This window comes from Mustela nivalis (assembly GCF_964662115.1).
Source record: "Mustela nivalis genome assembly, chromosome: 7".
Classification (NCBI taxonomy): domain Eukaryota; kingdom Metazoa; phylum Chordata; class Mammalia; order Carnivora; family Mustelidae; genus Mustela; species Mustela nivalis.
In genome coordinates, this window is record NC_139026.1 from 109,439,531 (window position 1) to 109,467,449 (window position 27,919).

The 27,919-nt window shown below is 45.2% G+C and overlaps 1 protein-coding gene across 1 annotated transcript in view; it reads right to left on the minus strand.

The window, feature by feature from the left end:
* CACNA2D4 (calcium voltage-gated channel auxiliary subunit alpha2delta 4) overlaps nt 1-27,919 on the minus strand; it is a gene marked incomplete at its 5' end in the record, with an annotated part of 112,810 nt that overhangs the window by 38,814 nt on the left and 46,077 nt on the right. The window contains 8 exons of the mRNA XM_082739018.1: nt 2,025-2,105; nt 5,886-6,013; nt 8,129-8,224; nt 16,513-16,606; nt 18,718-18,815; nt 18,909-18,954; nt 20,906-20,973; nt 22,035-22,096. Coding sequence (XP_082595144.1) covers nt 2,025-2,105; nt 5,886-6,013; nt 8,129-8,224; nt 16,513-16,606; nt 18,718-18,815; nt 18,909-18,954; nt 20,906-20,973; nt 22,035-22,096 — 673 coding nt within the window. The remainder of the gene's footprint in view (nt 1-2,024; nt 2,106-5,885; nt 6,014-8,128; nt 8,225-16,512; nt 16,607-18,717; nt 18,816-18,908; nt 18,955-20,905; nt 20,974-22,034; nt 22,097-27,919) is intronic.

The following is a 27,919-nucleotide window of genomic DNA, read 5'->3' on the forward strand; positions in this document are numbered from 1 at the left end:
CAGGACAGGGGCACAAGTGTATCGCACGCCACATACTAGAGGAACACACTTGCAGGTTATGCTGCCACCATCACTATGCTGGGCAGTACTCCTCAACTAGGTCTGCAGGGTATGGGAAATTGAAAATGGATCCTGGTCAAGAAGTTAGAGTCCTAGAAATTCTGCATAAACTGTTGGTAAATCACCTGCTTAGAGCTTAAAAGGACCCCTCCCTATTCAGCTGCCATTCTGGAGGAACCCGTAGCATGACACACACATCTGGCATGTAGCTGACCCCTGTAGCTGGGCCGAGCGCCCTTCTCCTGCCTTCTCCCCTTGCTCAGTGCACAACCTCACCCCTGCAGCTCCCTTTTTAGCCATCAGTGCTTGCTAAGTCCAGGAGCCCCCAATGCACACAGTGCCCCCTGCTTCCAAGGGATGAAGCTGCCAGGACAGCATACCAGCCACCCCTCTTGCCTTGAGATATAGGCCCATCTAGCTCCAGGATCAAGGAGGTTGAGCCATAGTCCACGGAAGGGAAATTACAAAAGGAGACACCCCGCCCACCTTTCTATACACACAGAAGCTGAAGCATAAGGTCTCTAGTACCTCACTCTTTTCCTATCGTATCCACACACCCCAGAGCCTCAGAGCCATTGTCTGCAGTGAGTTAAACCAGAGGCACCAGGACACGGTTTCTATGGCAACCCCTGAAGGCTCTAATTCAGCTCTGAGTTAAAAATGATATCAAATAATTGGAGAGTGCCGGAGAGCGCAGCCAGTGCCTGACCCCGCGTCCCCTCTGGTTCCTAGACTCTCAGGTATGCGGGGTGCGGGGGAGGGAGAGGTTGCTGAGAGGGTCCACAGCACGGAGGGAGCAGGACAGAGGCACTTGGATGGGACCGGCGAACAGGCTCGAGGGAGACAAGTTTGGGTCCAGTTTTGGCCTAGCAATGAGTCTGGAGTTAGCCCACTATGGCCGAAGTTTCAAAAGGCAGCTGAGATGGCACAAGTCGCCTCCTGAATGCTGGAGCAGTGCCTCCTGAAGGCGCCCGTGGAGCAGGTGTTTTCTCTGGTGGAAAGTCAGGGTTGGAGATTCTCAGCTGGACGCCAGCCTGCTCCTCCTACCTCCTTTGCCCTGAACCCAGACTGAGGGGACAAGGTTCACCTCTGCTCCCTAGCTGGAGAGTCCTTCCATGCGGCTCGGGGCCCCCAGGGAAGCCGGACGGGACCTGTGACGGCCGAAGCGTGAGTGCCCACTGAACTGCACAGCTTTGCAGAACCCAGCTGGGGCCGAGGCAAGGGGACTGAAGCCCAGCTAAGGAGGACTTCACCAGGCAGGCCCGACTGCACTCCGGCGAGGAGGCTTGGGCGCAAAGAACTATTTCAGGCACTAAGAAACCACCGAGTCTGGGCAGCTTGGGAGGGTCACTGGGCGCTCTCATCACGTTTGAGGCCAGTGGCTGGATCTTAAAGAAAGGCCACCTGAGCTCAAATTCTAGCTTCATTCATTATTAGCTGTGTGACTTCGGGCAAAGAATTTTTATCTTGGTTACCTTATCTGTAAAACGGAGCCCCAAGTACCCATTTGGCCCTGAGGGCCGGATGAGGTGAGCGCAGGATGTGGTCTCTGTGGTGCCCTGCACACACTGAACACGTGTCCCCGGCTCATCCTTACGGTCTGAGCCACAGGGCCGCCTCTGTGCTCAGTGGTGTTCTACACCTGGGGTGACGGGAGAGGGAAGCAGAGGTCCCGGTTGTAGTCTCTGTCCCGGGTGACCTGGAGCAAATCTCTTAAACTGTCTGAGCTTCATCTGACTGACTTCATAAATTCTTTTGGATCTCAAGACTTACGGTTTTATAAACGACATGGCTTGGGAAGGCTCCTTTCTCCCGCAGTCACACCATTCGGCTGGGAAAACCTCCGGCTGGAGGGCTGCGGCCCTTGCCAGCCACAGGCAGGGCCCTCCTGCTATTTCTCTGTGCTATTCCTGACCTTGTCTCACAGTGCCCCTGACCACCGTGGCGCAGAGGGCAGCTCCTACCTGCAGCGATGGCTGTCTTCCTGTCCACGGTCACGGCCACAGCTGTGCTGGCTGTCACTATCATGGGCTGGCCTGGACTTTCTGGGGAAACAAAAATTGCCAAGTCACTTTCTCAGTGCCCGGGGAAGTGCCAGGGGTTGCTTAGTGGGTGGGGAAGCTGAGAGCACACTGTGAACCCCAGGAGAGGGCATTTCTGGAGCAAGTGGGGGTGGGGGGTGTTGGCGACACCCCTGCTGCGGTGGATCTGCAACTGTCCCCCACTGGACTTTGCGGATCGCCCCCGCGTGTCAGGTACTGCCCCGTCCTCACGCAGATCTGAACCTGCCAGATAAACACATCAGGGCCCCCGGAGGCCTGGAAAATATAGCGTGTCCACGTCACTTGAACACTGTGGGTTTGCTCTGTCCTGGGGCAGCAACTGTCTGCCTCCCTTGAGCTCAGGGACCCTGCTGTGACCCGTCCTCTCCGCGAATGTTCCATCCAGAAGACTTGTGCTGGGTCAAATGATTCTTCCTAGCAGAGGATAGGCTGCATTCCAGGACTCGTGGTGGCTGATCCTGGCCTGTCCTTCACCAGTCACATGAGTCAGGGTGACACTGACAGCCCCCTAGAGGCCCGGAGCCAGGGCTGCGCAGACACAGAAGGCTGGCAGGGCACTCCGTACATCGTGGTGGCTAGGGGCCAGCCTGCCACCACCACCCTGTTCTCAAGCCATGCCTTTCACAGGTGTTACAGATGGTGACTGCACTTCTGGGACACTGCCAGCCTCTTCAAGGGCAAGGGGCTTCCTTTGAGCTGCTCTGCACCCCCTCTTTTAGGAGAATCAGGTCACTATAGGGACAGAATTTAGGTGGCTGTGTTGGCTCGACATGAAAACAGAGATTTCTGGCTCAGTGGTGGTCTGGGCTAGTGTGTGACCTTGGGCTTTTTAATCTTAATCAGTCTAGGGTCAAGCCTTCACTTTTCAAAGCATTCCTTTTGTTGTTCTTAAGATTTTATTTTTATTTATTTATTTGCAGGGGATGGGGGCACAAGTGGGAAGGGAGGGGCAGAGGGAGAAAGAAGCTCCCTGCTGAGTCCCAGTGTAGGATTCCATCCCAGGACCCTGGGATCATGACCTGAGCCAAAGGCAGATGCTTAACCAGCTGAGCCCCCAGGCATCCCCTTTGAAAGCATTCTTATCTACAGGCCAAGTTCCATAACTAAAATTCCCAACAAAGGGGCAAAATTTTTATCAAGTACTGTCTTGCGGGAAGGTCTTTATATCAAATGTTGCTTGAAACAAATAGGTCATGAGAAGCTTATGTGGAGATCGTCTGTTGTCTTGGAACTTAAATTATGCTTTCTCGTATCTATTTTGCTAAGATCGTTCTTCATACCTTGCTATAATCCAATATCTCACAGAAATCCATAATTACCCTGATTCTAGAAACTTACAATATGGAGTATTATCCTTGATTCTAGGAATCTGCCATGACAAAGCCTCAATAAACACAGAAGTCAGCTTCCTCCCCTTGCTTCTAGAAATGTCTGGAGGCAGGAGGGACAGGCCTGAGGCACCTGGGCTCCGTGCTGGCAGATTTCTCAGGCGCTGGTTGCAAAAGACAGTTCCTCGTGGGCAGGACTCAGCCCACCAGGCCCCAGGCAAAAGGCAACAGAGTCAGCCTGGAGAGGCAGAGGGAAGCCTCCATTCACCCTGGAGGCGGCTCTTCTGCCTCTTCAGGGTACCCGACCCCATTAAAATGAAGCTGCTGTTGTTTCCTTCCTTGGGGGAGAAGGGGAGTGTGCAGAGGTGCCCACGTGTCTTCAGGCACAGGCAGGAGCTAAAGCAGCAAGCGAGGGTGTGAAAAGAGAGCAAGCGCCTGCCTCCCTACTCGACCGTCCCCCCTTTTGGGTTGCCAGCTTCCCTCTCTTCTCCTTGCAGCTTAGTTCCCCACCCACCGCCCTCCTACCTCACCGCCACAAAAAGCAACCCCAGCAGCCTTCAGGCATGGGCCCAGTGACAATGCAGGTAGGAGGCAGCCCTCATCATGGGCTGGGGGCAGGGGACGGGGCTACACCCCAGAGAACCTCCCCAGGACCCTGTAGGTGGGAGCCCTTTGATGCCACCTTAGAAGGTGACGTGAAGAAAGAGCTGCCACTTTCTGGCTCTGGGGGACTATGAGGCAAGGAGCCCATCACCTTGGCTTTGGAAGCCTTCTTTGTGGGCTTTCACTGGGGCAAACAGCATTCACTTCCTCTTCCCCTTCCTGCCTCACACTTAGGGCAGGAAAAGAGCCTGGGCTTTGGTGGGCAGAACTTGGGTTTGGCCTGGCTCTGTGGTCCCATAGCTATGTGTTCCTGGGCAAGTCACAGAACCTCTCCGAGCCTCAGACTTTTCCTGTATAAGAAGAGAAATAATAACAACACTTACAGGGTTGTGGAGATTGTATGAGTTGTAGGCTCTGGAATGTTTTGTAAAGCACATTTGCGATGCATTTGGTGGGGGGGACAGGCATAGGATGGAGATGTGGGCTTAGGCACAAGGTGAAGAAGGTATCAAGAGGGCATAGAGGGGGACCTCCTCCTTGCTGCCTGAAGCCCCAAGAAAAGCCCCTGGGAGTCCGGATCTCCTCCAGCTGTCAGTTCAGGGCACTTCTCCATCAGGAAGTTGGAGAATGGTTTTGGTGAAAGTGGTGGCTGGAGGGTTTCGGTGGAAGGGCATCTTGGAGGGGAAGTACACTCTCCATTCCACCAGACTCCCAGCTGGGGTTCTCCGCTTCCCCCTCCCTTCCTCCTCCTCCTTCTCCTCTTCTCCCCTGCCCCCCCATCCTCTCCTTCCCCCTCTTTCCTCTCTCCCCCTCTCCTCCTTCTCCTCTTCCTCTCCTCTCCCCACCCCCACCACCTCTGCTCACTCTGTCCTGCGCTCAGGTATTCCTAGGCCCTCTCGTCCCACTGTGCTGGGGTCAATTCCCCACAGTGGACGGCCCATTATGCTGCAAACTCTTGGGCCCTGGGATGTGTCCCTCCACCTCTCTGGGCCGTAGTCTATTCAAGTGTAAATTAAGAGGGTGAAGCTATGCATCCTCCAAGTCCCTTTCTGTTCTAAACATTTCGCATTTTTTTTGTACTCTGTTAGAGTCACTTAATTTTTCTTTATGGGAGCTGTTTTTCAGAGTAGGGGCTGGGGGTTGGAGTTGGGTGCCGGCAGCTCAGAAACCCTTCCTGGACCTTGGACTAGTAAGGATTTGGTGGCTTGGTCCAAATTTGGCTACCCTGCTTCCTCCCCCTCAAGGCCCCCCTCTCGCACAGCCAGGGGGCACCCTTTATTACTGGGAGGTCCTGAGGAGAAGATGGGGGCTCAATATTGCAGCTCCTGGGAGACCATAAGGGAGTGGAGACCAGGCTGCTTTTTCTGGGAAGTAGTGCGATGGGGCAGTGAACCTGGTAAGTACAGTGGTCCCCTGATGGAAGGAAGTCTGTTACTTTCATCTGGGGAGCTTTCAAAGATACTCAGATGTTTAGAAACAGAAAAATCTTAAAGATCAACTCTTCCAATACGCTCCCACTTGGAATCTGGGCTGAAATCCAGCTCTTTGACTTTTGGGGCAAATCTCTTTCCTTTGTGCCATGCTGGATTTTTAACTTTGGTTGCTGGCTAGGGGATAAAATGATCTGTCCTATATTCAGGGCAGAGATCAATAGTGTGGTGAAACATGAGCGAGCTTTCTCAAGGCACTAACGTGTCGGGAGGGAGAGATGGGAGGGAACCCAGAGGCGTCGACATTCTGTTCCACATCTGCTTCTGTTCCCCACCAAGAGCAGCGGGAGGAGGCACGCCCTAGTCCCAGCTCGGTCCCAGAGCACAGGGCTCCGGATTACCTGCTCCCTCTGCCGATCGGAGATTGAACACAAAGCTGCCCGCAGGCTGCTCCACGGCCTGGCGGTACCACAGGGGGAAGCCGTCCAGAGTGAACACACTGGCCTCATCCTCAGGAGTCAGGAACTTTCTGCAAAGACAAAGAGTTGGTACCTCCCCACAGATCTGGGAACACGCTTGTCCCTTTCTCTTTTTTCCACACAGGGTCATCGTGGCTGGGCCAAGAAGAGAGATTCATCTCTGCTTTAGTAGAGTTGCAGGTAGAAAATATTGGCCACCACACTGATTCTACCCCAGATGATGTTCCCCAGCAATTCCTGCCTTTTCCAGATTCAAATGTTGTTGCACCTGATGGCATGTTAGTAGCTAGAAGAGGTAGAGCGCCTGTATTGTGAAAGGGGACTTTTTTGGTTAAATAAAAACTCCTTTGCCGGCAGGGTGTGTTTCTTTTGGATATACCCTAATTTCTTTCTGTCTGGCTAATTGGCATGTCTGAATGGGGAAATTGCATGGTGAATTCTATCACTGCACTAATAGAAGGGCATAAATTCTCCCCAAATGGTTACTTCAAAAGTCATTGCCTCTAGGGTTTAGAATGTATGATGAGTTATCTTTTTCTTGAGCAGCTTTACCTTGCTAATTATGGTTTTGCATTGCCTGAACACACAGCAGCCAGCAGAAGGGAGTGCTGGTCCAGAAGCAGAGTGGGAGGCAGGGAGAAGCTGGTTTGTGGATTAAAAAAAGACACTGTGGATAACCCACAAGGTGGTTAATTGAAGTTTGATTTTAAGAGTGGCCCACTTACGTATTCCAGAAGCTACCTGTCTTGTTGCACAGTTCCTGAGCTCGCCAGTCATGCCATGGTCTAGGTGAAGGGAGCCCTCTGGAGTTGTGTGGCCCCTGGGTGGCCATTCATGGTGGCTGCTTTTGTGACCCAGGAGGGTCTCTCTTTATTAAGATTTCTCTCTTCCATTCTTCGAAGCCTTTCAGAGGGTGCAGGGGACTGCCAAGGACGCTTTACCCCCTTCATACTGCCCGGTGTGGTTCACCCTGTCCAACTTTGGCCAGACAATGACATAGGTATGCAATTTTCTGAGTGGGGGTGGAAATTTAAGGGGAGGAGGAGGTATGAGTGGGGGGCCAGCTGGGTAGTGACTGTGGGGAGGTCAGTTCCCCATGCTGTTCAAGGCCTTTGGGTGAATCTAAAATTTACCACCAGATTTGGTCCACTGAGTTATTTGCTGTATCTCTAAGTGGACCATGGTAAGGGCTAGAGAGGCAGAGGGCTCTCTTCTCTTCACCTCTCTGGGAGTAAGGGGATATGGGGAGAGGGAAAAGCAACTTGATTTTTTCTCCTAGAACGCCTTAGCTTTTTAGCAAGTGTGGTTCTGTCAAAGTCCTGGAAGAAGCTCCTAGATGGCTGGGTGTGCTTGGATTCAGTGAGAGGAGCAGGGAGTGGGTGAGAGGCAAGGACCACGGGGTGCTCCCTTGGCCATTCTCTTCCAAAGACCTGCTGACTTCTGACTATTTGAGTCTCCTGGTTTGCAAGCGGCTGGTTGCTCTGCTCTCCCAACCCCCACCTGGCCTCCTTCTCTGGCTCCTATTCTCCCTTTGCTGCAGTACTTGGTGGGGAGGACACCCGGCCAGCTGGTCTCCCAGAATCCAGGCTTTGCTGGGAGCAGGGTCTCTCAGATTCAACACTATTGACATTTTGGGCCACACAATGGTTGTGAGGGGGTTTAACACCATCCCTGGTCTCAGCCCACTAGATGCTCACAGCAAACCCCCGTCCCTGAGCTGTGACAACAAAAAATGTCTGCACACATTGACAAATGTCCCTGGGGTGGGGTTGGGGGAAAATCACCCTCAATTGAGAATTGCTGGCTTAGGGGATATGTAAGTTGTCAGTAAAGGAGGGGACACAGATAAATGATTTTGCTTGTCACATACAGACTGTCGCAAGGGGGAAAACAACTTCTGGGTTTCCTCTTGTGGAAGTGATTAACCCTTCTAACATTAGTGTCCCAGCCACTTTCTTGCCTGACTGGGCCATTGTCCCTCCTCTCCCGGGGACAACTCCAGGATGCATATAACCCTGATGAAGAGTTACTTTTCTGACTCTTTTAATCTACAAACCATCACCTTCCACACTCTGTGCTCTCCTGGCCTCTGAGAGTCTGCCTGCCCACATGCCGCAGGAACACGCTGGAGGGATCCCTCTCCCGGGGTGCCCAGCATGACTTACTTGTCTGAGACCTTCTCGGAGCCCACAAACAAGGTGCTTCTGAGGAGGCCGGCGCGGGTGCCCAGGAAGGCCATGTCCACCACTTGCTCGGACTCACTGTGAGGCAGACGGAGCAGATGTCATTACCAGGCACTACAGCAACAGGTCTAGGAAAGGGGGCACTGCGAGGCCGGGGAAGACCTGCAGGTCTCTGCTAGTGCCTGGCTTGATCTTCCTGGGGAGGGGGTCGGGGGGCAGGCAGAATGGATGCTCAGAGGGTTACACACACACACAGACACACAGACACTGCCATCCACTGTGAGCATCATTTTATTATATCTGGTAGACCCGGCTCCCCTGGGCAGCACCTCCCCTTGTTAATGTGTTCCCTGGGCCTATGCCTTTCTGTCTTTTTTTTTTTTTTTGGCTCCTAATTTGTCCATGCAGGTTTTAGGGGAGTTGGCTCTGAAAGACAGGAGGAATTCAGGAAAAGAGATGTTGTTTTGTGACCTCAGGAATAGGAACTTTTTATGACTGACACAGGACACTTCACGGTTTTAAAACCGTTTTCACATGTTTACCTTATTTTTAAAATGGAAAAGGAGGAGGAGCAGACACGGTCTTCACCCACCCATGTGAACCCAGTAGACTTTATAACCTCGCCAGCAGTATTGGAGAAAGAAAATCTATTAGCTAGCTGGAGTGTAACTAATATTTCTCATGGTCCCAAAGCCATATTTCCACGATGATGGCACCAGTGTGGGAGTCATCACTACTACTACTTCTTCTTCTCCTCCTCCTCCTCCCCCTCCTCCCCCCCCTTCTTCTTCTTTTTAAAGACTTCAGGTTTTTTGAGATAAAATTGACATAAAATTGTAAGATTTTTAAGTGTTCATTATGATTATTTGATATATGTGTACACTGTGAAAGGGTTCCTCCCATCTAGTTAAATAACATGTCCATTATATGAGGTATTTATCTTTTTTTGGAGGTTGAGAATATTTAAGTTATACTCACAGCTAATTTCAATTATATAATACAATGTTATCAATTACAGTCACCACGTTTTATTAGACCCTCAAATCTTCTTCCTCTTGTAGCTGAAAGACTGTGCTGACCTGTCTTCTCCCAGCAGCCCACAGCAATCACTCTCCTCTCTCTGTTTCTATGAGTTTGACTTTTAAAATTTTTCTTCTTTTCTAGATTCTACATATAGGTGATGCCATGTAGTATTTGTCTTTCCCTGTCTGGCTTGTCTCTCTTAGCATAATGCCCTCCAGGCTCATCTAGGTTGTCACAAACGGCAGGATTTCCTTCCTCGTGGCTGAATAATATTTCATTGCATATATATATGTAATATATTACATTCTTTATTATATCTATATATCTATATGACATCCTCTTTGTCCATTCCTCCATTGATAACATGTTGTTTCCATATCTTGGCTATTGTAAATCATGCTGCAATGAACACAGGTGTGTAAATATCTCTTTAAGATAATGGTTTCATTTCCTGTGGATAAATAATGAGAAATGAGATCGTTGGACCATATGGTAGTTCTCTTTTGAACTTTTTGAGGAAGCTCCAAACTATTATTCATAGTGACCAATTCACATTCCCACCAACAGTGCACAGGGTTCCCTTTTCTCCACATCCTCACCAATACTTGCTGTCTCTTGTCTTTTGGGTAACATTCTAACACGTGAGGTGATGCCTCGCTGTGGTTTTCGTTTGTGTTTCCCTGGTGATTACTGATGCTGAGAACTTTTTCATGCATCTGTTGGGCATTTGTAGGTTTCCTCTAAAAGCTAAAAATGTCTTTTCAGCTCTTCTGCCCTTTTTAAAAAATCAGATCGTTTTGTTGCCCTTGAGTTCTGTGAGGTTTTTTGTTTGTTTGTTTTTAACATATTTTGGATATTAGCTTCTTATTAGATATGATTTGCAAATTTCTTCTCCCATTTTGTAGGTCGCCTTTTCATTTTATTCTTTTTCTTGCTTAATTGCTGTGGCTAGGACTTCCGCTATTATGTGGAATATCAGTGGTGAGAACAGACATCCTTACTTTGTTCCTGATCTTAGAAGAAGAATGTTCACCTTTTCATTGTTTTCACCATGGAATATGACATCAGCTGTGGGCTTGTTATGTGTGGTTTTTATTTAATTATTTCTAACTTTATTAATATTCTTGCCCCTCACCCAATTTGCTACAGGTTATTACCCAATTTCTCGCAGTACCTAGATCAGTGTGTTAGTGAGTGTAGAAGGTAGGCAATGCCCAAAGCATTGCCAAGGGGAAGTATTTTTTTTTTTTTTTTTTTAATCAAGGCTCAGCTGTGTGGGTATTGGGGATTCCCTACTGGGATTCTGTGAAGAAGGCTGTACCATGTGACATTCAACTGATGACACCTGGAGCTGGATTAAAGCACTTGATCTACAGTCTGGAAATGCAGACAGGGCCTGCCTGCCCCCCTCTGATGTTGTAGAAACAAGAATTTCTGGGGTTGGGACCTAATGACTTTCTCTAAAAAGTTTCCTGAGGCAATTAAAAAAATATATTAGAGAGAGAGAGAGAGACAGAGAATGAGCAGGAGAGTCTTAAGCAAACTGCACTGAGCACAGAACCGGATGCAGGACTCAATCTCACAACGCTGAGATCACCACCTGAGCCAAAACCAAGAGTTAGACACTTACCCAACTGCACCACCCAGGCACCTCTGATGCAATTCTTAATTCAAAAGTAGTAGAGAATAGTCTAATGAGATTCCTGTACCCATCGGTCAGCAGCAACAATTACCAGTCCATGCCGATCTTGTTTCATCTACAGCATCCCCCAGCCTCTCAACTAGATTATTTTGAAGCAAATCTCAGATATCATTTCATTGGTGAATATTTTAATTTCTATCATTAAAATATAAGGAATAAAAAAATCCTTTATTCTTGCCATTATCACACCCAAACCCACCCCTCCATTCCTTAGTTGCATCAGATAATCCAGGAATCCAAAATCCTTTTTTTAGCTTATTTGAATTAGAATCTGACTAGGGTCCACAAGTTCATGTGTCTCTTTTCTTTCCTCTCTCTCTTTCTCTCTCATCTATCTAGATCTAGATAACAGAAATTTATATTTATTGAACTATAATCTACTTGCCATACAGTTCATTCATTTAAGAGGTATAATTGAATGGTTTTTAGTATGTTTACAGAGTTGTGTGGCCATCACCAGTCAATTTTAGAACATTTTTATCATCCCCAGAAGGAACCCACACCTATTAGCAGTCATCTTTAGTCACTTTCAGCCTTTCTGTCTCCTCTCTCTGTCCCTCTCTTTCCCTTGCAATTTATTCGCTGAAGTAGGTCATTTGTTCCGTAGTGTTTCTGCATTCTGGGTTTAGCAGATCACGATGTTGTGGTGTTAATCAGCATGCTCTCTTGTCCCCTGTATTTCTTACAAACTAGCAGTTAGACCTACTGGCTTGATAGAGGTTTGAGTTATTATAGGCAGTGTGTTCTTGGTCATGAGGCACATACTATCTGATTGACTAGAGGTGGCCAAATAGGGATATTCCTTAATTTCTTCCTTATTTTATTTGTATCTGAAATACTCGAATAAAGATAAACTTCTCCTCATCAATATTTGGCTATCCTGAGATGCAAACTTGGTATAGGAGAGCCAGGATAAATAATTGAATCTCTGTTTGTTCACCAGTTTTTAGAATAATGAGTTTGTTTCTTAACATTTTCTGAAGATGACTAAAAAGCTTTTTTTCCCCCTCTTCAGTACCATTATGAACACAGGATTTAAACACATTAAACATGTTTTAATCCACTGAAGTTATCATACTTTTGTTACTCTAATTGTCCCCCCTTTGACCAGTGAAAGCCACTTCAGTTTGATTCTGGGGTCCCTCTAGCACAATGTAGTGATAGTCTTTAGTAACTTCTTCTGGATATGACAAGATGCTCTTGGCTCATGTTTTACAGTTCTGCCCTTGTCCCGAAATCAGACATTTCTCCAAGGGTTGCTGACTCATTTTAATGAGGATTTCTTAATATGCACATTGAAAGTCCACAGTCCAGAGCTGGGGTGCTCACTGAGGCATGGACAGGGCCAGGGTATCCTTCTTGTTCCTCAGGGAAAACACATCACAAATTCATTGATATTTCCAATTCATATTCAGCAGCACATCTTAATTTCTTTGATCTAAAACATTTGCATCTCTTTTTTCATTTGCTGAAAACCTTGGCTCCTAATGACATTAACATAATACTATTTGCTCTATTCATCTATATAGTTTGAGAATAATTGTGCCAATATTATTTCTAGCAATGTGGTTACTGAACACGGTTTAAGATTTTATTTGTTTGTTGTTTATGGTTCTGTGTTTTCAAGTCTTTTGAAAGGATTTACATTGTTATGTCATGAGCTTGATACATAATTATGTTTATTTGTTTCATTTGCCTTCAAATTTTTAGAGCTTATTTAAGAAAATCTAATCTTGTTTTATAATGATATAAAGCATTTACATGGTTCCAAAGTCAAATATGTAAAATAAAGCATGTTCATAAGCCTGTCTCTGTCTCTATCCCTCTTCTTTCACTCTGCATAAAGTAATCTTTTTTTGTTTTCTTGTTTATTGTTTCATTAAAAAATATAGGTGCACATATGTATACATATACATGCATCTATGCTTTTATATGTGTAAGTAACTATGAAAATATATTTGCTTCTCCTCTTTTTAAATAAATAGTGGGGGTATTCTATATACTTTTCTCCATTGGTAAGACCATTTCACTGCAGTATGTAGATTTGTCCTTTTTTACAGTTACATAGTATTCAATTATATGATTTATTTAAGGAGGCTCCTACTGATGGCTTTAGGTTATTTCTATCTTTCACTATTATAAATGGAGCTCTAACAAAAAGCTCATGTATATAACTTTTCCTATTTTTCGTAGTATATCTTAAGGATACTTTCCTAGAATTGTATTGCTGAGTCAGAGTGTAAATGGGTATGTAATTTATTAGATATTATCAAACTGTCCTCCATAGGCTTTGAAACATTTTGTATACCCACTGACAATATACACAAGCCTGATTCCCCACAGCCTTGCCAGCCTGACTGGCAACAAACTTAGAGGTTATTAATCTGATGAGTGACAGTTTTAATTTAATTTAAATTTAATTTAATTAAAAATTTGGTACAGTTTTAATTTACACTCCTTTTATTATGAACTAGAAATATATTTAAGGACTATTTGTATGTATTCTCTGAACTGTCCATATTTCTGGTCCTTTTTCCTTCAAAGTGATTGGGTTTTTTACTTCTGTATTTTTGAAGTTCTTCGATAATGTAGGGATAGTAAGCTTTTATTTGTTATATAAGTTGCAAACATTTTTCTGGTTTGTCATTTCTGTTTTCACTTTGCTCATGTTTTTATTTTTGCCAAATAAATATTTTTATGCTGTTAAATTTGTCAGTCATTCTTTTATTGCTTCTGAATTTTGAGTCATCGTTGGGAAAGGTTTCCTAATTCCTAGATTTTAGAGCAATTGGCTCATTTTTTTTTTTTTTTTGTACTTATATGGTTTCTTTTTTTTTTTTTTTTTTTTTTTTTACATTTAAATCTCTGAGTCATTTGGACTTTATCCAGGTGTATGGTGTAAGGGAATAATACAATTTTATCATTCTCCATATGGCTCTCAAACCACGTACTAAAGAGTCCATTTTCTCCTCGTCTGACATGTCTTTCCATATGCATTTAGAAGAATTTCTGGATTTTGTATTCTGTCCTCTTGTCTGCCTTTCTATTCGTGTGTTAATACTATACTTTCTAAATTACAGAGATTTTTGCCATATGTTTTAATATGTTGGTAGGACTCAACTTGCTTTGTTGCTTTTCTTTTTCAGAGATTTTTTGACTATTCTTTCAAGTAAATGTTATAATCCATTTATCTGGATCCAGAAAAATACTGATGATATTTTTATTGGGATTACATTAAATTTATAAATTGACTTACAGAGGATTAATGTCTTTGTGATGCTGGTTCTTCCTACCCCAAGACACTGAATATCTCCTCATTTGTTCAAGACAACTTTTATGTCTTCCAGGAGTATATTATAATTCTTCTTGTGTACATTTTAGGACATATTTTATTGTTTATACCTAGGAGTTTCATTACATTTTATTTTTTGTCCTCTTGAATTCACATGACATTTTTAAATCTAGTTTTTTGTTTGCATATATAAAGGATCTTAATTTTTGAATGTTCATATTATATCCTGCTACTTCACTAAATTCTCTTAGTGTTCATGGTAGTTTTCCTATAAATTCTTTTGGAGCTTCCAGATATATAATCTTATGACCTTCTTAAACAGAGATAATTTACTTTACCTTTTCCACTTCTCACTGCTTCTATGTGCATTCTCTTGTCTGGCTGCCCTGACTGATACCTTCTGACCTTGTTAAGCAGTAGTAGGGGTAGGGCCTGTCTTAGTCCTATCTTTAGCTGAGAGAGGCTCTAGCCCCATTCAGATGTTGACTTTCAGGCTTAGGTCAAATTTTTTTTGAAGATTTTTATTTTTAAGTAATCTCTACACCCAACATGGGGCTCAAACTTACAACCCTGAGATCAAGAGTTGTATGCTCTACCAACTGAGCTAGCCAGGCACGCTGGTCAATTTTAATTTTATTGATTAGTTTTTTAAAACATGCATGGATGTTACTTCTTGTTCAAATATCTTTTCTGCATTGATATTATTGATAGGGCATTATATTACCAATATGCCATTTTATATTAATTCTCCAGGCCTTCTTTTCTTTTCCTTTTTTTCTTCTTCTTTTTTTTTTTTAAGATTTTATTTATTTATTTGACAGAGATCACAAGTAGGCAGAGAGGCAGGCAGAGAGAGAGAGGAGGAAGCAGGGTCCCTGCCGAGCAGAGAGCCCGATGAGGGACTCGATCCCAGGACCTGGGATCCTGAACTGAGTCGAAGGCAGAGACTTAACTCACTGAGCCACCCAGGCGCCCATCCAGGCTTTCTTTTCTAATATACACCTGGGTTAAGAATATTTTTTCTTCAGTGTTTCTCAACTTTAAAAATGTCTCTGGCTAATCTCAAAACTTGGAAAGATGAAGATCATGCCCCTTCTCTCCAAACCAGTGATCCAATTCCCTAGACCCCAGAACCAGGCTGCGAGGTTTTGATTCCAGCTTTGCCACTTGGGAGGCATACGACCTTGGGCAAGTTGCTTATCTCACTCTGCCTTGGTTTCCTCATCTGTAAAATGGGGATAACGATAGTATCTATATAGCAAGGTGGTTATGAGGCTCACTGGGTTAATATACACCAAATACTCAGAACTTTGCTTGGCCTGTTATATTCTTTTTTTGTTCTCTAGTTTAATTTAATTTTGTAGAGATAATACATTCACATGGCTCAAAATTGTACCAAAAATTTATATAGTGAAAAGTGTCCCTTCCATCCCTGTTTCACTTACCCATTTTTCTACTGAGAAGCAACCAATGAGAACTCTTTCCTACTTGGTCTTTCAAAGATAGTCTATCTGTACATGCACATGTACAGACATACTGTCTTGTCTCCATTTTATAGAAATGGCATCACAATGTGCACAGCTTTTTGTGTCTTGCTTTTTTAAATAGGTGGTTGTTTCATATAAAATGCTATTGTTTTCAGTAGGTTAGCATTAATTAACTTGAGTGTCTTGGGGAGGTTTGACATCTTCATGACATTAATGTTAAATCTTCCTCTTCAGGAACAAGGTGGAGTCCACTGTATTCTTGACCTCATTAGTTTTTTACCTTCCCAACATTCATGTGCGTGCATACACACACACAAGCCATTTATTTCTTCTTTCTACCTGTCCATTAAATATGACAGCACTAGGTAAACATCAGCAAAGGGAGTGAGGAAATCTAAGGCACTAGGAAAGACCAAGGCCAAGTCTGTACTTCGTAGTGTCTTGAGCGTACTTGCTGGAAATGAGGTCCTGATCTACTCAAACCACTTTTACCAGGGCACTTGGTGAAGGGGCTCCCACAGCTACAGCCCAGGCCTCAGAAAGGTGTTCCTGGAATGGGGCTACTGCAGTGTGGGTGGGAGATCTGGACCTAGGCCCGGGAGACCATACACTTATTTTTCCAGAGGGGAGAGCAGCAGCATGTGTGGGGTGTGGATGCCTTGCCAAGTCCCTGTTTTACTGGGGCCATGTGAAGGTAGCTCTCACTCTCCCAACGTCTTCCCACCCTCATCATATTCCTCTTGGACCCAGTTGTCTCCTGAGCTGCCAGCCACCTAGTGGGAGGGACCCTGACTCAGCCAAGGGAATCCTGGGAGCTGGGGGTGCTTCCCCTCTCAGAATCCTTGCCCAGCCCTGGACATACTCAGAGGCGTTGAGAGCCAGCGCTGTCCAGTAGGCCTCCATGGGGGCGGTCACCACCGCGTCGAGCAGTACCTCCCGCACAAGCTCCTCGTCGCCTGGGGGCAAAATAAGAGACCAAACAACTTATTTCCTCCACGATGATGAACACAGCTCATCTGCCCTTATGAGGAATTCTGACCTCAGGAGATGAGATGTGCGTCATAAGTCCATGTCTGGGACTCATAGAACCATCTATATGAGCTAGAGGAAGTCATGTTGCTTCTCTCAGCCTTCACATATTCAATCCCAAACAATACGTGAGTAGGTCTAAGTGGTTTCTAATGCTCTTCCCAGTTCTGGTATTCTGTGAGGTTAGAACTCCCCCACACCTGTGACATTAGCCCTTGTCCTGACCTGGCCCCTTCTCTTCTCTGCTGCCATCCCTCTGCAACTTGGTCATCTCCCTCCCAGCAGGGAGGGCCTTTTTGCCAGGTCTGGGAGTTTGAAATTGCCTCAGAGCCTCCATGCATGCTGTTCCTTGGTCTGGATGCTTCTCCCCTACTCTTTGCATGGGTGGTTCTTTTCCCTCTCTCCTTTTTAAAAAAAGTACTTACTTTTATTGAGGTGAAATCTACTTAACAAAATCCACCAATTTAAAGCATACACATCAGTGGCATTAAGTACACTGACAATGATTGCAGCCATCACCTCTGTCTATGTCCACATTTTTATCACCCTCAAAGCCGATCCTGTGCCTGTGAAGGCAATGAGCAGCTCTTTTTCATCCTCCACATGAGTAACAGGGTCTGACAGAGTCAGGCACAATAAGGGACCCCACACAGAGTCCTATTCATGGTACTTACCACAGTTTGGAATCCCTACATCTACACACATGCTTGCTTCTTTATGGTGTGGTTTCTCCACCAGATTACGAGCTCCCTGCAAGTAAGGGCCTCACCCATTTGGGCCATCTCTGTCGCTTCAGTGCCCACACCAGGCCTGGCCCAGAGTACGTGCTCAGTAAAGATTTACTGATGGAGTGAATGCATGAATGCACAAATAAGTTGGGTCAGCATGGGATGCAAAGTCTTCTTTGGGGGTGATACTTATACGTCAGCAGGACCACTTCTCTTCCGAAGAGGAAGAAGAGGGACCCTACTGAGGATGTGGCTGATTTCACAAGTTGCTTCTGTGTTGGGAAATTTAAGGTTAGCCTGAGAACGAGGCCCTGGAAAACACAGGCCACAGGCTACAAGACACCATCTGCTAGAAGACTCTCCTTTGCTAAGATGAGGACTTTGGGGGTACAGAGCATCAGTTACTGGCTTGGGGGCCCTCTGCTGGGTGGTGGTAGGGACAGACCTATGGGCAGGCTGAGGCCCTTACACTGTGTGTCTCTCTAGAGCACTCCCAGTGCCAGGATGAAAGACATTCAAAGGGATCTGGGTCCCTGACATGGGGATACACCCATGCTGTCACAGTGCTAGGAGCACAGACAACCTCTTGACGCCAAAGTGAAAATCTCCCTGTTCTCTTTAAGTCATGGGTGAGTCTGTGGGATAAGGCTGCTTGGCAGTGAGTAAATTTCTCGGTGGCTCAGCCATGAAAAAGAGTGAAATCTTGCCATTTGCAACAACATGGATGGATCTAGAGAGTATAATGCTAAGTGAAATAAGTCAAAGAAAGACAAACACCATATGATTTCACTCACAGGTGCAATTTATGAAACCCAACAAACAAACAAAGAAAAAAGAGACAGACCCAAACAAGACAAAACAAAATAAAAACAACAGACTCCTAACTACAGAGAACAAACCGATGGTTACCAGAGGGGAGGTGGGTGGCAGGATGGGGGAAGCAGGTGACAGGGACTAAGAGGGTGCTTATCGTGATGAGTGCCATGTAATGAATAGAATTGCCGAATCACTGTGCTGTACACTTGAGATGAATAGAACACTGTATATTAATTACGCTTGAATAAAAAAAGGTTGATAATGATAATTAATGCAATAAAACATCAGTAATTCAGCACTTTAAAAAAACACATCAAGACCTTACACATCGAGGTTAGTGTATTTTTCTTCTGATCTCACTTTAAATTTGCTTATATAATTTTTGATAAGTATCATACTAAAACTTGTATGTAGTTAAATTTTTGAAAAAAAAAGAAAGGAAAGGAGAAAAGAGAAAAAAAAGAAAATCTTCCGTGGGTGGGGCTGGCACTTACACTCGAGATCTGGGTCCTCCCCTGTCAGGAAGCGGACCACGGCCTCCAGCTGGCTGAGCTTCCGGTGGTCAGGGTCAATATCTGTGATGCAATAGATCCTGGAGCCCAGGAGAGTCAATGTCACCTCAGGAAAATTCCACCTTCTTCCCTCCCATTCTCTCTTCCTCCCGTACAGTGACTTTCCCACTTACCAGTCACTGGCCAGGGCCAGATCTGGGTGAAGCAAGTCGTGCAGGCCTGAAATCAAAGCTCACACTCAGTATGATGCTTGGTCGATGTGGTAAGGGTATGCGTCTCATTTGCTTACGAACAACTGCCAGGAAGCTTCTCTGGGGAAGGGCTGGGTTTTATTCTTCCTTATTCTTAGTCCCTCAATCCCTCAGGGAGGGACTCAACCGCTATGCTGGTGGTCGGTTTGTACAGATAATGCCTTTGTCCACGTTGCTCCTGCTTCCTGAAATGCTTTTTCTTCCCATTGCCTCATGTCCAAATCTCACCTATTAGGTTCTCTCTGAAAGGAGATAATACTTGGAAACCCGTGATTTTTGGCTTCAATGGTTTCATTGTACCCAACTGAGCTGAATGGCCCATTGAAAGGAGAGCCAGAGATGGGCCATGTGCGTTTTGTGTAATCTCTGTAGCCTCATGCTACCCCTCCACCAGCCGTGTGCTCGTTATGTGTTTGTGGATTGAATAAGTGAAGAACAAAGGCCCTACAGAGCACCTACTCAGTCCTCAAGAAGGTGGCGTGGATGTCCAGGGAGTTTGGTCATTTTGGGGACAGTGGGAGACCGAGAAGGAGAGACGTCCAACATCACAGATGTTGTTGTGAAAGAGCAAATGCAGGGATCCGGATCACATGGGAGCACGGAGCTGGGCACAAGAGTCTGCCAGGGACAGCTCCCAGAAAAGCGACATCTATATTGGGACATGAAGAGTGGGTCCAAACTTAGATGGGATGAGAGGGTGGGCCCTGGAGAGGAGAGCTTTTCAAGGGAGAGCACAGCACATGGGAAGACCTTGAAGCTTAGTGCATGGAGAAATGACTCCCCCCCCCCTCCAAAATTCAGAAGGCCACTGAAGGTCCTTTAGCAGTGACACAATGTGATCTGGCATTTCTAAATAGGTTCCTCTGGCAGAGATTTACAGGAAGGGAGAGGTGGGAGACCAGTTGGAGGCTGCTGTGACCGTTCAGGGGAGAGGTGACAATGACGGGTGGCAGAGAGACGGACGGATGAGACGCACTCAAGAGATGGTGAGGGAAAAATGGACAGAATTTGACCATTAGAACTGTGACCCCACTGTCTCAAGACTTCCTGAGACATCCCTGAGCCCTGGGTATTGGTTTTGTGCTCTCAAGGTTCTCAGGCAGCTGGAAGTCAAGAGCACGCTGGGTTAGGGAGGGTGGGGCCCTTCTCTACCATCCTCCCCCCGACCCGGGTTTCTCACGGCCCCTCTCAGTTCATGTCTTGTAAGCTCCCTGTTATGGGTTGAGCTGTGTCCTCCGAAAAGATATGTTGAAGTATGAACCCCAGTCTTTGTGAATGTGACTCTATTTGAAAATGGGGTCTCGGCACATGTAGTCAAGTGAAAATGAAGCCGTTAGGGTGGGCTCCGACCCGGGATGCCTGGTGTCCCTCTATAAGGCTAAATTAGAGACCCACAGAGGGAGAAACCCTGTGATGAGGACAAAGGCTGCAAGTCAAGGAATGCCTGGGGCTTCCAGGAGCTAGCGAGGCCAGGAAGGATCCTGCCCCGGAGGGGTCAGAGTGGGCAGATTTCCAGAACTGTGAGAGAATTCATTTCTGGTTTTTAAGCCCACCAGTTTGCAGTGCTTTGGTGTGGCCGTCCTAGCCAGCTTCTGTTCTTCCCCACCTCCTCTGTCATGCCCTCTGACAGGTGAAGTCCAGTTTTGTCCAGAGAAACACCTCCCCTCGAGGCCTTCCTGCTCTGGTCCAGCAAAGCTTTCCACGAGGGCTAGTCCTAGGCTGAGTTGAGTTTGACAAATGACCCACAGATCCTGCACAACCTGCAGATCCCCTCCTGACTAGGCAGCCCCGCTCTGAGAGTCGCTCTCAAGTCCCGGACCTGGGAGCCTTCCGCTCTGCGCCGGGTTGGCCCTGCTCAGTGCCCAGGGAGAATCTGCATTTCCCTCTACGCTGCCCATCAGTACTTGCCACAGACCCACCATCTTCCACAGATGTGTTCCCCAGGAGGATGTATTCTCCGTGGCCCCGGGACAGCACCACTCCCAGGCTGTGGGGAGAACAGAGAACGAACATGTTCAGTGACAGCAAGAGCCAAGGGGCACCCGGCCCACCTCCCTCCTTACAGTCACTTGAGGTTTGTGAGCTTTCTGCCCCGACAAGTGGCCTGCAGGACAAGATTTTGCCCTTGGCTTTGCAGGTTGTCCCCTCTAGAACTGTTCTATTCTTTTCATCGGCCTTTCTTCCTGAGAAGGACCCTGTACGTTCTCTAGGACAGGAGCCCCCTTGGCTCCCATTTTAGTCAAGAGTCATCCCAGAGCTTTCAGGGACCTCCTGAATTGTGAGAGGTTTCTGTATCCCACGGGGTCCCACAAACAGGAAAGCCCTTTCCTGCCTGGTGAATCCCACAATGCCGTCCTCTCTATCCTGGTAGAACACTGCTTTTAATATCTGCTGAACATCTGAATCACTTGGGGAGCTCTAAAAGATACTAGTGCTGGGGCCCCACCCCAGAAACTCTGAGTCTACTCGTTTGGGGCATTGGCAACTTTGCAAAACTCCTCAGGTATCCTAATGAGCAGTCTAGGCTGAGCAGGAGAGAAATGAGAAATGAGGCGATTCAGAGATGCAGTCTACTTGTTTACTAACCTGTATAATTCCTCAAGTTGAATACGAGTTGGAGGGAACCTAAGACAATTTTGAATTCCATCTTTCATCTTACCATTGCTTACATTGCGTCGCTTTAAGATCCTCTGTCCTCACCGACCACAAAGAAAGAGCTACTATTTCCTTTTACAAGGGCCTCCTTCTACAGGCAAGAATCGAAGGCCAAGGTGACTAAGGTCACACAGCCTGCTGGAGGTGGGCTTGGGACCCAGCCCAGGCAGTCTGGCTCCACCCTTGCACAGAAGGATTCACCCGCAGAGTGCGTCTAGATCTTGTTTCCTGCAGGCAAACCTGTTGTTTTTTTTTTCTTTGGGTTACCACAAAAATTGCCAACTAAATCGAAATAAACTCATTACCCTGATGGGAGAGCTCTGCCCTGAGTGGTGGGTATTTACATTCCAACCACTGCTCCCCCTTCCACACAAAACGGGGGCCCCCCCTCACCTGAAAGGTGTGTCACTGATGTCTGTGAAGAAGTAATCGTTGGTCAGGAAAAGAACTCTCTTCTACAAGAAAGAAGGAAAAAGGGTGTTTGCTGGGGAGAGAGGAATGCCTGATCACGACTCCCACCTCCTCATCAAATGCCTTGGGGTTTCATCGCCTCTGTGTCTCTTCCCTCACCTCTGAACCCTCACCTCCAACTGCCAAGGACATGCCTTACCTTGTTGATGCCACAGGCAAGACTGCCCACCAGGCCCAGCAAGCTGCGGCCACGGGGGCTGCCTGACGAAGGGACAGCGTGTGCTGTCCCAGAAAGTGGCTGCCAGCCACGTGCGGCTATCGCTTGAAACATGTGCCTGGGGCACTGAAGTTTTACGTTTTAGATAACTGAGTGAATATACATTGAAATTTAGATAGCCAATGTGGCTAGTGGCTACTGTATCGGGCCATGCAGGATGGCATGGATAGCGACACTGGGGCTCACATGGGACGGGAGAGGAGACCGCCAGCTGGTGTATGACCCACCTACAACCTCCCCCTTTCTGGAATACAACCAAGGGGGAGGGGGCAGTGGTCCCTCCATGAAACCCCTTCTAGTGCCACATGCCCCTTTCACAGAGTCCTTTTCCTTGCAAAGCTGCCATATTTTGGGCTTCAGCTGAATTTGTGGAAGTGAGGGCATCAGAGAAGGCAGAGTGGGGGTTGGGCACCTGACGATGGGGACTGAAGGCCAGCTCGGCCACTTCCAGGCTGTGTGATCTCAGGTGAGTGACTTCACAGCTCTGAGCATTAGAGCGCTTGCTCGTAAGTCAGGACTGACAACAGCACCCGGCAGTGCCTAAGGTTGCTGTGAGGTTGTGAGTGTTTTTCACGGATGGGTGTGGGCCCAGGGAAGAGCCGGGTTTGCTCTGGGCTCTGAAGTTCTGTGGAAGGTCCTATCTGCTTATGCCACTGGGAAACCTGTGGGCTGTGGTTGCCTCCAGAGCTGTTCTTATTCCCTTCTCTTCTTCCTGGCTTCTCTTTTATTTTGGAAATGAGAGGAAGATGTCAGAAGGGGACACAGCGGGAGTGGGGTGACACAGAAAGGTTTGTTTCTATAGGAAACCAGTTTTAGACTAAACCCGAAAGAACCGTTCTCCAGCTCTGGCCTCATCCCACGGGCTGCCCTCCTGCTTCCTCTGCCTCTGTCAGCTCCTCTCTGCAGTCTCCCTCCCTCCCAGCCGTCCTGGGCAGTCGGGATGGGAGCCAGCGGGACTGTGATGACCTTGGGAGCCCTGCCTTCCAAGGTGGGGCTGGCTTGAGTGCCTAAACTGATGATCTCTTTAATTTTTCCTTTATTTTTCACTTATTAAAGAAAAAGGCAAAACGCATGGATCTTTAGTATGTTCTTCCAGTAGTTTTGATAAATGTGTACAGCCATGTAGTTACCTCCCCAATCAAGATATGGAGTGTTTGTCCCCAGGAAGTCTCTCTGCCTCCTTCCAGTCCAGCCCCACCCACCCTCCAAGGGTCAACTCTGTTCTGAATTCTACGGCCTTAGATTACGTTGGACTGTTCTCACGGTGTGTGCTTCTTTGGGTCTGGCTTCTTCTGCATAACATAATGTCTTTAAAATCCATCGGTGTTGCGTGTGTCCGCAGTGTGTTTCCTTCTGTTGCCTAGGGGTGCGCTGATGTGTGGGACACTAGCTTGCCTTTGCACTCTCCTATCGATCGGTCCCTTAAATTTTAGCAGAAGGTATGGAACGGAATCTGATTGCAGTTTGAGTTTGCATTTCCTTGATGACGGATGATGCATGTTTTCATGTGTATATCTTCATTTGGGAAGGTTCTGCTCAAGTATTTTGCCCATTTTTTTATTGGGTTGTTAGTCTTTTTTAACAATCTGTAGGAGCTCTTTATGTATTCTGCACACAGTCTAGGCCTTACTTTTTCATTTTCTTAATGGTGTCTTTTAATGAGCAGAGCTTACTTCATTTGATGAGGTTCAGTATATTACATTTTACGTTTGGTGCTTTTAGCATTTTGTCTAAGAAATCTTTGGATAACTTCAGGTGGTAAAGATTTTCTATGTTTTCTTGTAGAAGACTTCCAGTTGTAGCTTTTACCCTGAAGACTAGGATCGATCTCCAATTAATTTTTCTATGTGGTGTGAGATATGGCTCACCATTTATTTTCTTCATACATTTTATACAGTAGGTTCAGCACCATTTGTTAAAAGGACTTTCCTTCCTCCATCAATCCGACAAGCTGTCTTTGTTGAAACTCAGTTGATAATATGAGAGTTTATTCCAAGATTCTCCATCCTTTTGTCTATTCTTGCATCACTACCCCCTGCTTGGCTGCTGTAGCTTTAGAGTCAACTTTGAAATCCTGTAGTACGAATCATCCAAATTTGTTCTTGTCTGGGCATTTTAGGTCCTTTGCAGTTGCATGTAAATTTTAGAATTACTTCCTCCTAAAGTCTGTTTACATTTTGATATGTGGGCACCTGGGTGGCTCAGTGGGTTAAGCCTTCAGCTCAGGTCATGGTCTCAGGGTCCTGGGATCGAGCCCCACATCAGGCTCTCTGCTCAGCAAGGACCCTGCTTCCTCTTCTCTCTCTGCCTGCCTTTCTGCCTACTTGTGATCTCTGTCTGTCAAATAAATAAATAAATAATCCTTGAAAAACCTCATTTAAATTTTGATATGGGATTATGTTGGATCTACACATTAGTTTAGAGAAAATGGATGGCATGGCAATATTGATAACAACTTGTAAACACGATTATATTTTTCTACTCATTTAATTTATTTTGACATTCTTTCTGCAATGTTATGTAGTTTTCAGTGCAGAGATCATTTATGACTTTGTTAAATTTATTCCTAAGTATTTTATGTTGTTTGAGGCTATTGAAATTGGAACTTAAAAATAATTTATTTCCAATCATTTTTTGACAATTAGAAATAAATAAATAAATAATACAATTTATTTTTATAGTATTGGACAATTGAAAATATATATGTATATATACATATATATGTTTATATATATTTATTTTATGTGTGTGTGTATGTATATATATATATATATATATATATATATATATATAACATACAATTGATTTTTATAGTATTGACCTTGTGTTCTGTCAACTTGCTAAATTTACCTGTTAGTTGTATTGCAGATTCTTGGAATTTTCTACGTAAACCATCATCTCATCTGTAAATCCAGACAGTTTTTACCTCTTCCTCTCTAATTTTTGTGCCTTTTATTTTGTCTCCTTGCCTTATGGCAAGGATAGGTCCTGGCAGGGTCCAGTGCAAAGTTGAACAGAGGTGGTGAAAGCAGGCATCCTTCTCTTGTTCACATTTTTAGGGAGGAAGTATTTAATATTCCATTACTTAAAGTTAGCCTTTTCATAAATGCCTTTCATCAGATTGAAGAAATTTCCTTTTGTTTTCAGTTAAATTTTGTCAAACACTTTTTTAGCATCTATTGAGATGACCATATGGCGTTACTCTCTTACTCTGTTAATGTAAAGAATTACATTGATTGACTTTTTTGAATGTCAGATTAGCCTTCCATTCTTGGGATAACCCCACCATGTGCTATTGTTGTCATGCATCTTTTACTTCTGTATATTATAAGCCCCGTATGTATGTTATACAAGGTCAAAATTTTTGTCTAACATAGATTTTTTTTGAGCAATTAAAAAAATAAAGTCATATTAATATGCTCATTTACCATTTCCAGAGCCATTTGTTTCCTCATGTAGATCTGAATTTCCATCTGTGTCATTTTTCTTCAGCATGAAGGACTTCCATAAGCATTTCTTATAGTGCAGGTCTGACAGTGATAAACTCTGTTGTATTTTTTTTTATAAGAAAATGTCTAAATACCATCTTGTTGGAAGCATATTTTCTCCATACATAGACTTTTGGGATGACAGTTTTTTCTTCCTTTGGCATTAAAATTTTTTATTTTATTGTTTTTGATGAGAAGTCAGCCATCATTCTATTATTGTTTCCCTCCAGGTTCTTTTAAGATTTTCTGGCGTAGGTGTATTATGGTGAGCTTAGCTGTGGCTTCTTTTTCTTTTTATCCTGCTTGAGGTTTGCTGAAATTTTTATATATGTTGGGTGATGTTTTTCACAATAGTCAGGATATTTGGGGCATTATTTTTTCAAATACTTTCTGTTCCATTCCTTCTGCCTTCTTCTGGGACTCCAAGGACATATGTCAGACTATAGATAACTGAGGGAGAATTTTTTTTCAAAAATTTTTTCAAAATTTTCTTTGTTCTTCAGAATGGATAATTTCTATTTATCTGTCTTCAAATTCACTGTCCCGTTTTCCTCCAATCTGCTGATAAGCCATCCAGTGAAAATTTCATTTCAGATATTGTACTTGTCAGTTTTAGAATTTCCACTTGGTTCTTGTGGTGGTTTTATACTGTGTCAAATTAACAAAGCTGGAACTACATTTCCAGACTCACTTCCCTGTCTGGTTCCAAAATAGGCCTGCTCAAAGAGATTTTCATGAGGTTTATAAGGCAGAAGTGAAGCAGCACCATTTTACATGCTACAGGTAAGTCTAGCATATCAAGCACTTGCAACTTGCTCTGAGCTGTTGGCTCACCTTCTTGGCGTGGGGCAGCAGCCAGAATCAAAACTTCCCCAGCTGCCACTAGACCTCCTCCTTCAGTTTCCCTGAGATCGGAGCCTGGTGATTGTCTGGCTCCATGTGAAAGGCACTTGCTCTTTCTTGGAGATTACCCACACCATTGTGATAATTGTGATTGGAGGTAGTAAGAGACAGGTGTGGGTTTTAGCTGTCTTCAGGGTTCCTATTTTTCCTCATAGGTTTCAGTTTCTTCTTGTTTTCTTTTGCATTCCGTCCACCTTTCCTTTTAAACTGCTGACCCTACTGACCTATGATGACCTCACGCTCACCACTCAATGCAGAGACACCAGTCTCACAGACTTCTCTACCAGAAATGACAGTCTTGTAATGTTTAACTCCTGGAGTAAAGCCCTATATCCATATCACTTGTAGTGGACTTAGTTCTTTGATCAAACCCCAACCATTTCTCTGCTGAAATTCTCCATCTAGTCACTCATTCTGATCATCTTTTAACTTCTTGTGCATATTTATCACACCTGCTTTTAAGTCCTTCTAATTCTGGTCATCTGTAGGTCAGTTTCTAAGACTTTTTTTTTCTCTTGACTATGTGTTACATTTTCCAGTTGCTTCAAGGGTCTGATAATTTTTATTGCACACTGGCTATTGCAAAGAATAGGCTGGAGATCTTTGTCTTCCTCTGGAGAATGTTGGTTTCTATTTTAATCAGTGGATAAATAATTGGCTGATCACCTTGAGCAAGTGGAGGCTTAGATTTACATTATTGTTAGGGTGGATCTGTTTTAACTTTGTCTTTAGGTCTAGAGTAGATCTCCTGGTCTTGGGACATTGTCTTTACTCCTAAAGTGTAGCATCTTCTGTGCTTTCAAAGAAATTCCTGAGCTATTTACCAAGCCTCTTCACGTTGGTGTGACTCCAACTCCAAACTACCTTCACTACCATCGATAGCAGTTGAAATCCTTGTTCTGATTTTCAGCTCTTCAACTGTTGCTTTCCACTGGGTACTTAATATTCTCCCCTGTGTATATGTAGTTTAAGGTCAGTCAAGAATTTAAGAGGAGTTTGTATACATATGTTAGGGCCAGCCCACCTGTGGATCCCTCATTTCTAGGATGCCTTCCTTCATGTTCAGACATTCTGAGAGCCCGAATTCTATTCTCTGATACTTCAAGGTGGTAATTATAACTTTCTTTTTGAATCGTAACTCTTTCATTTAAACAGACTGGGGCATGCCCTTTAGAAAAGAAAATCCCACAAAAATGAGT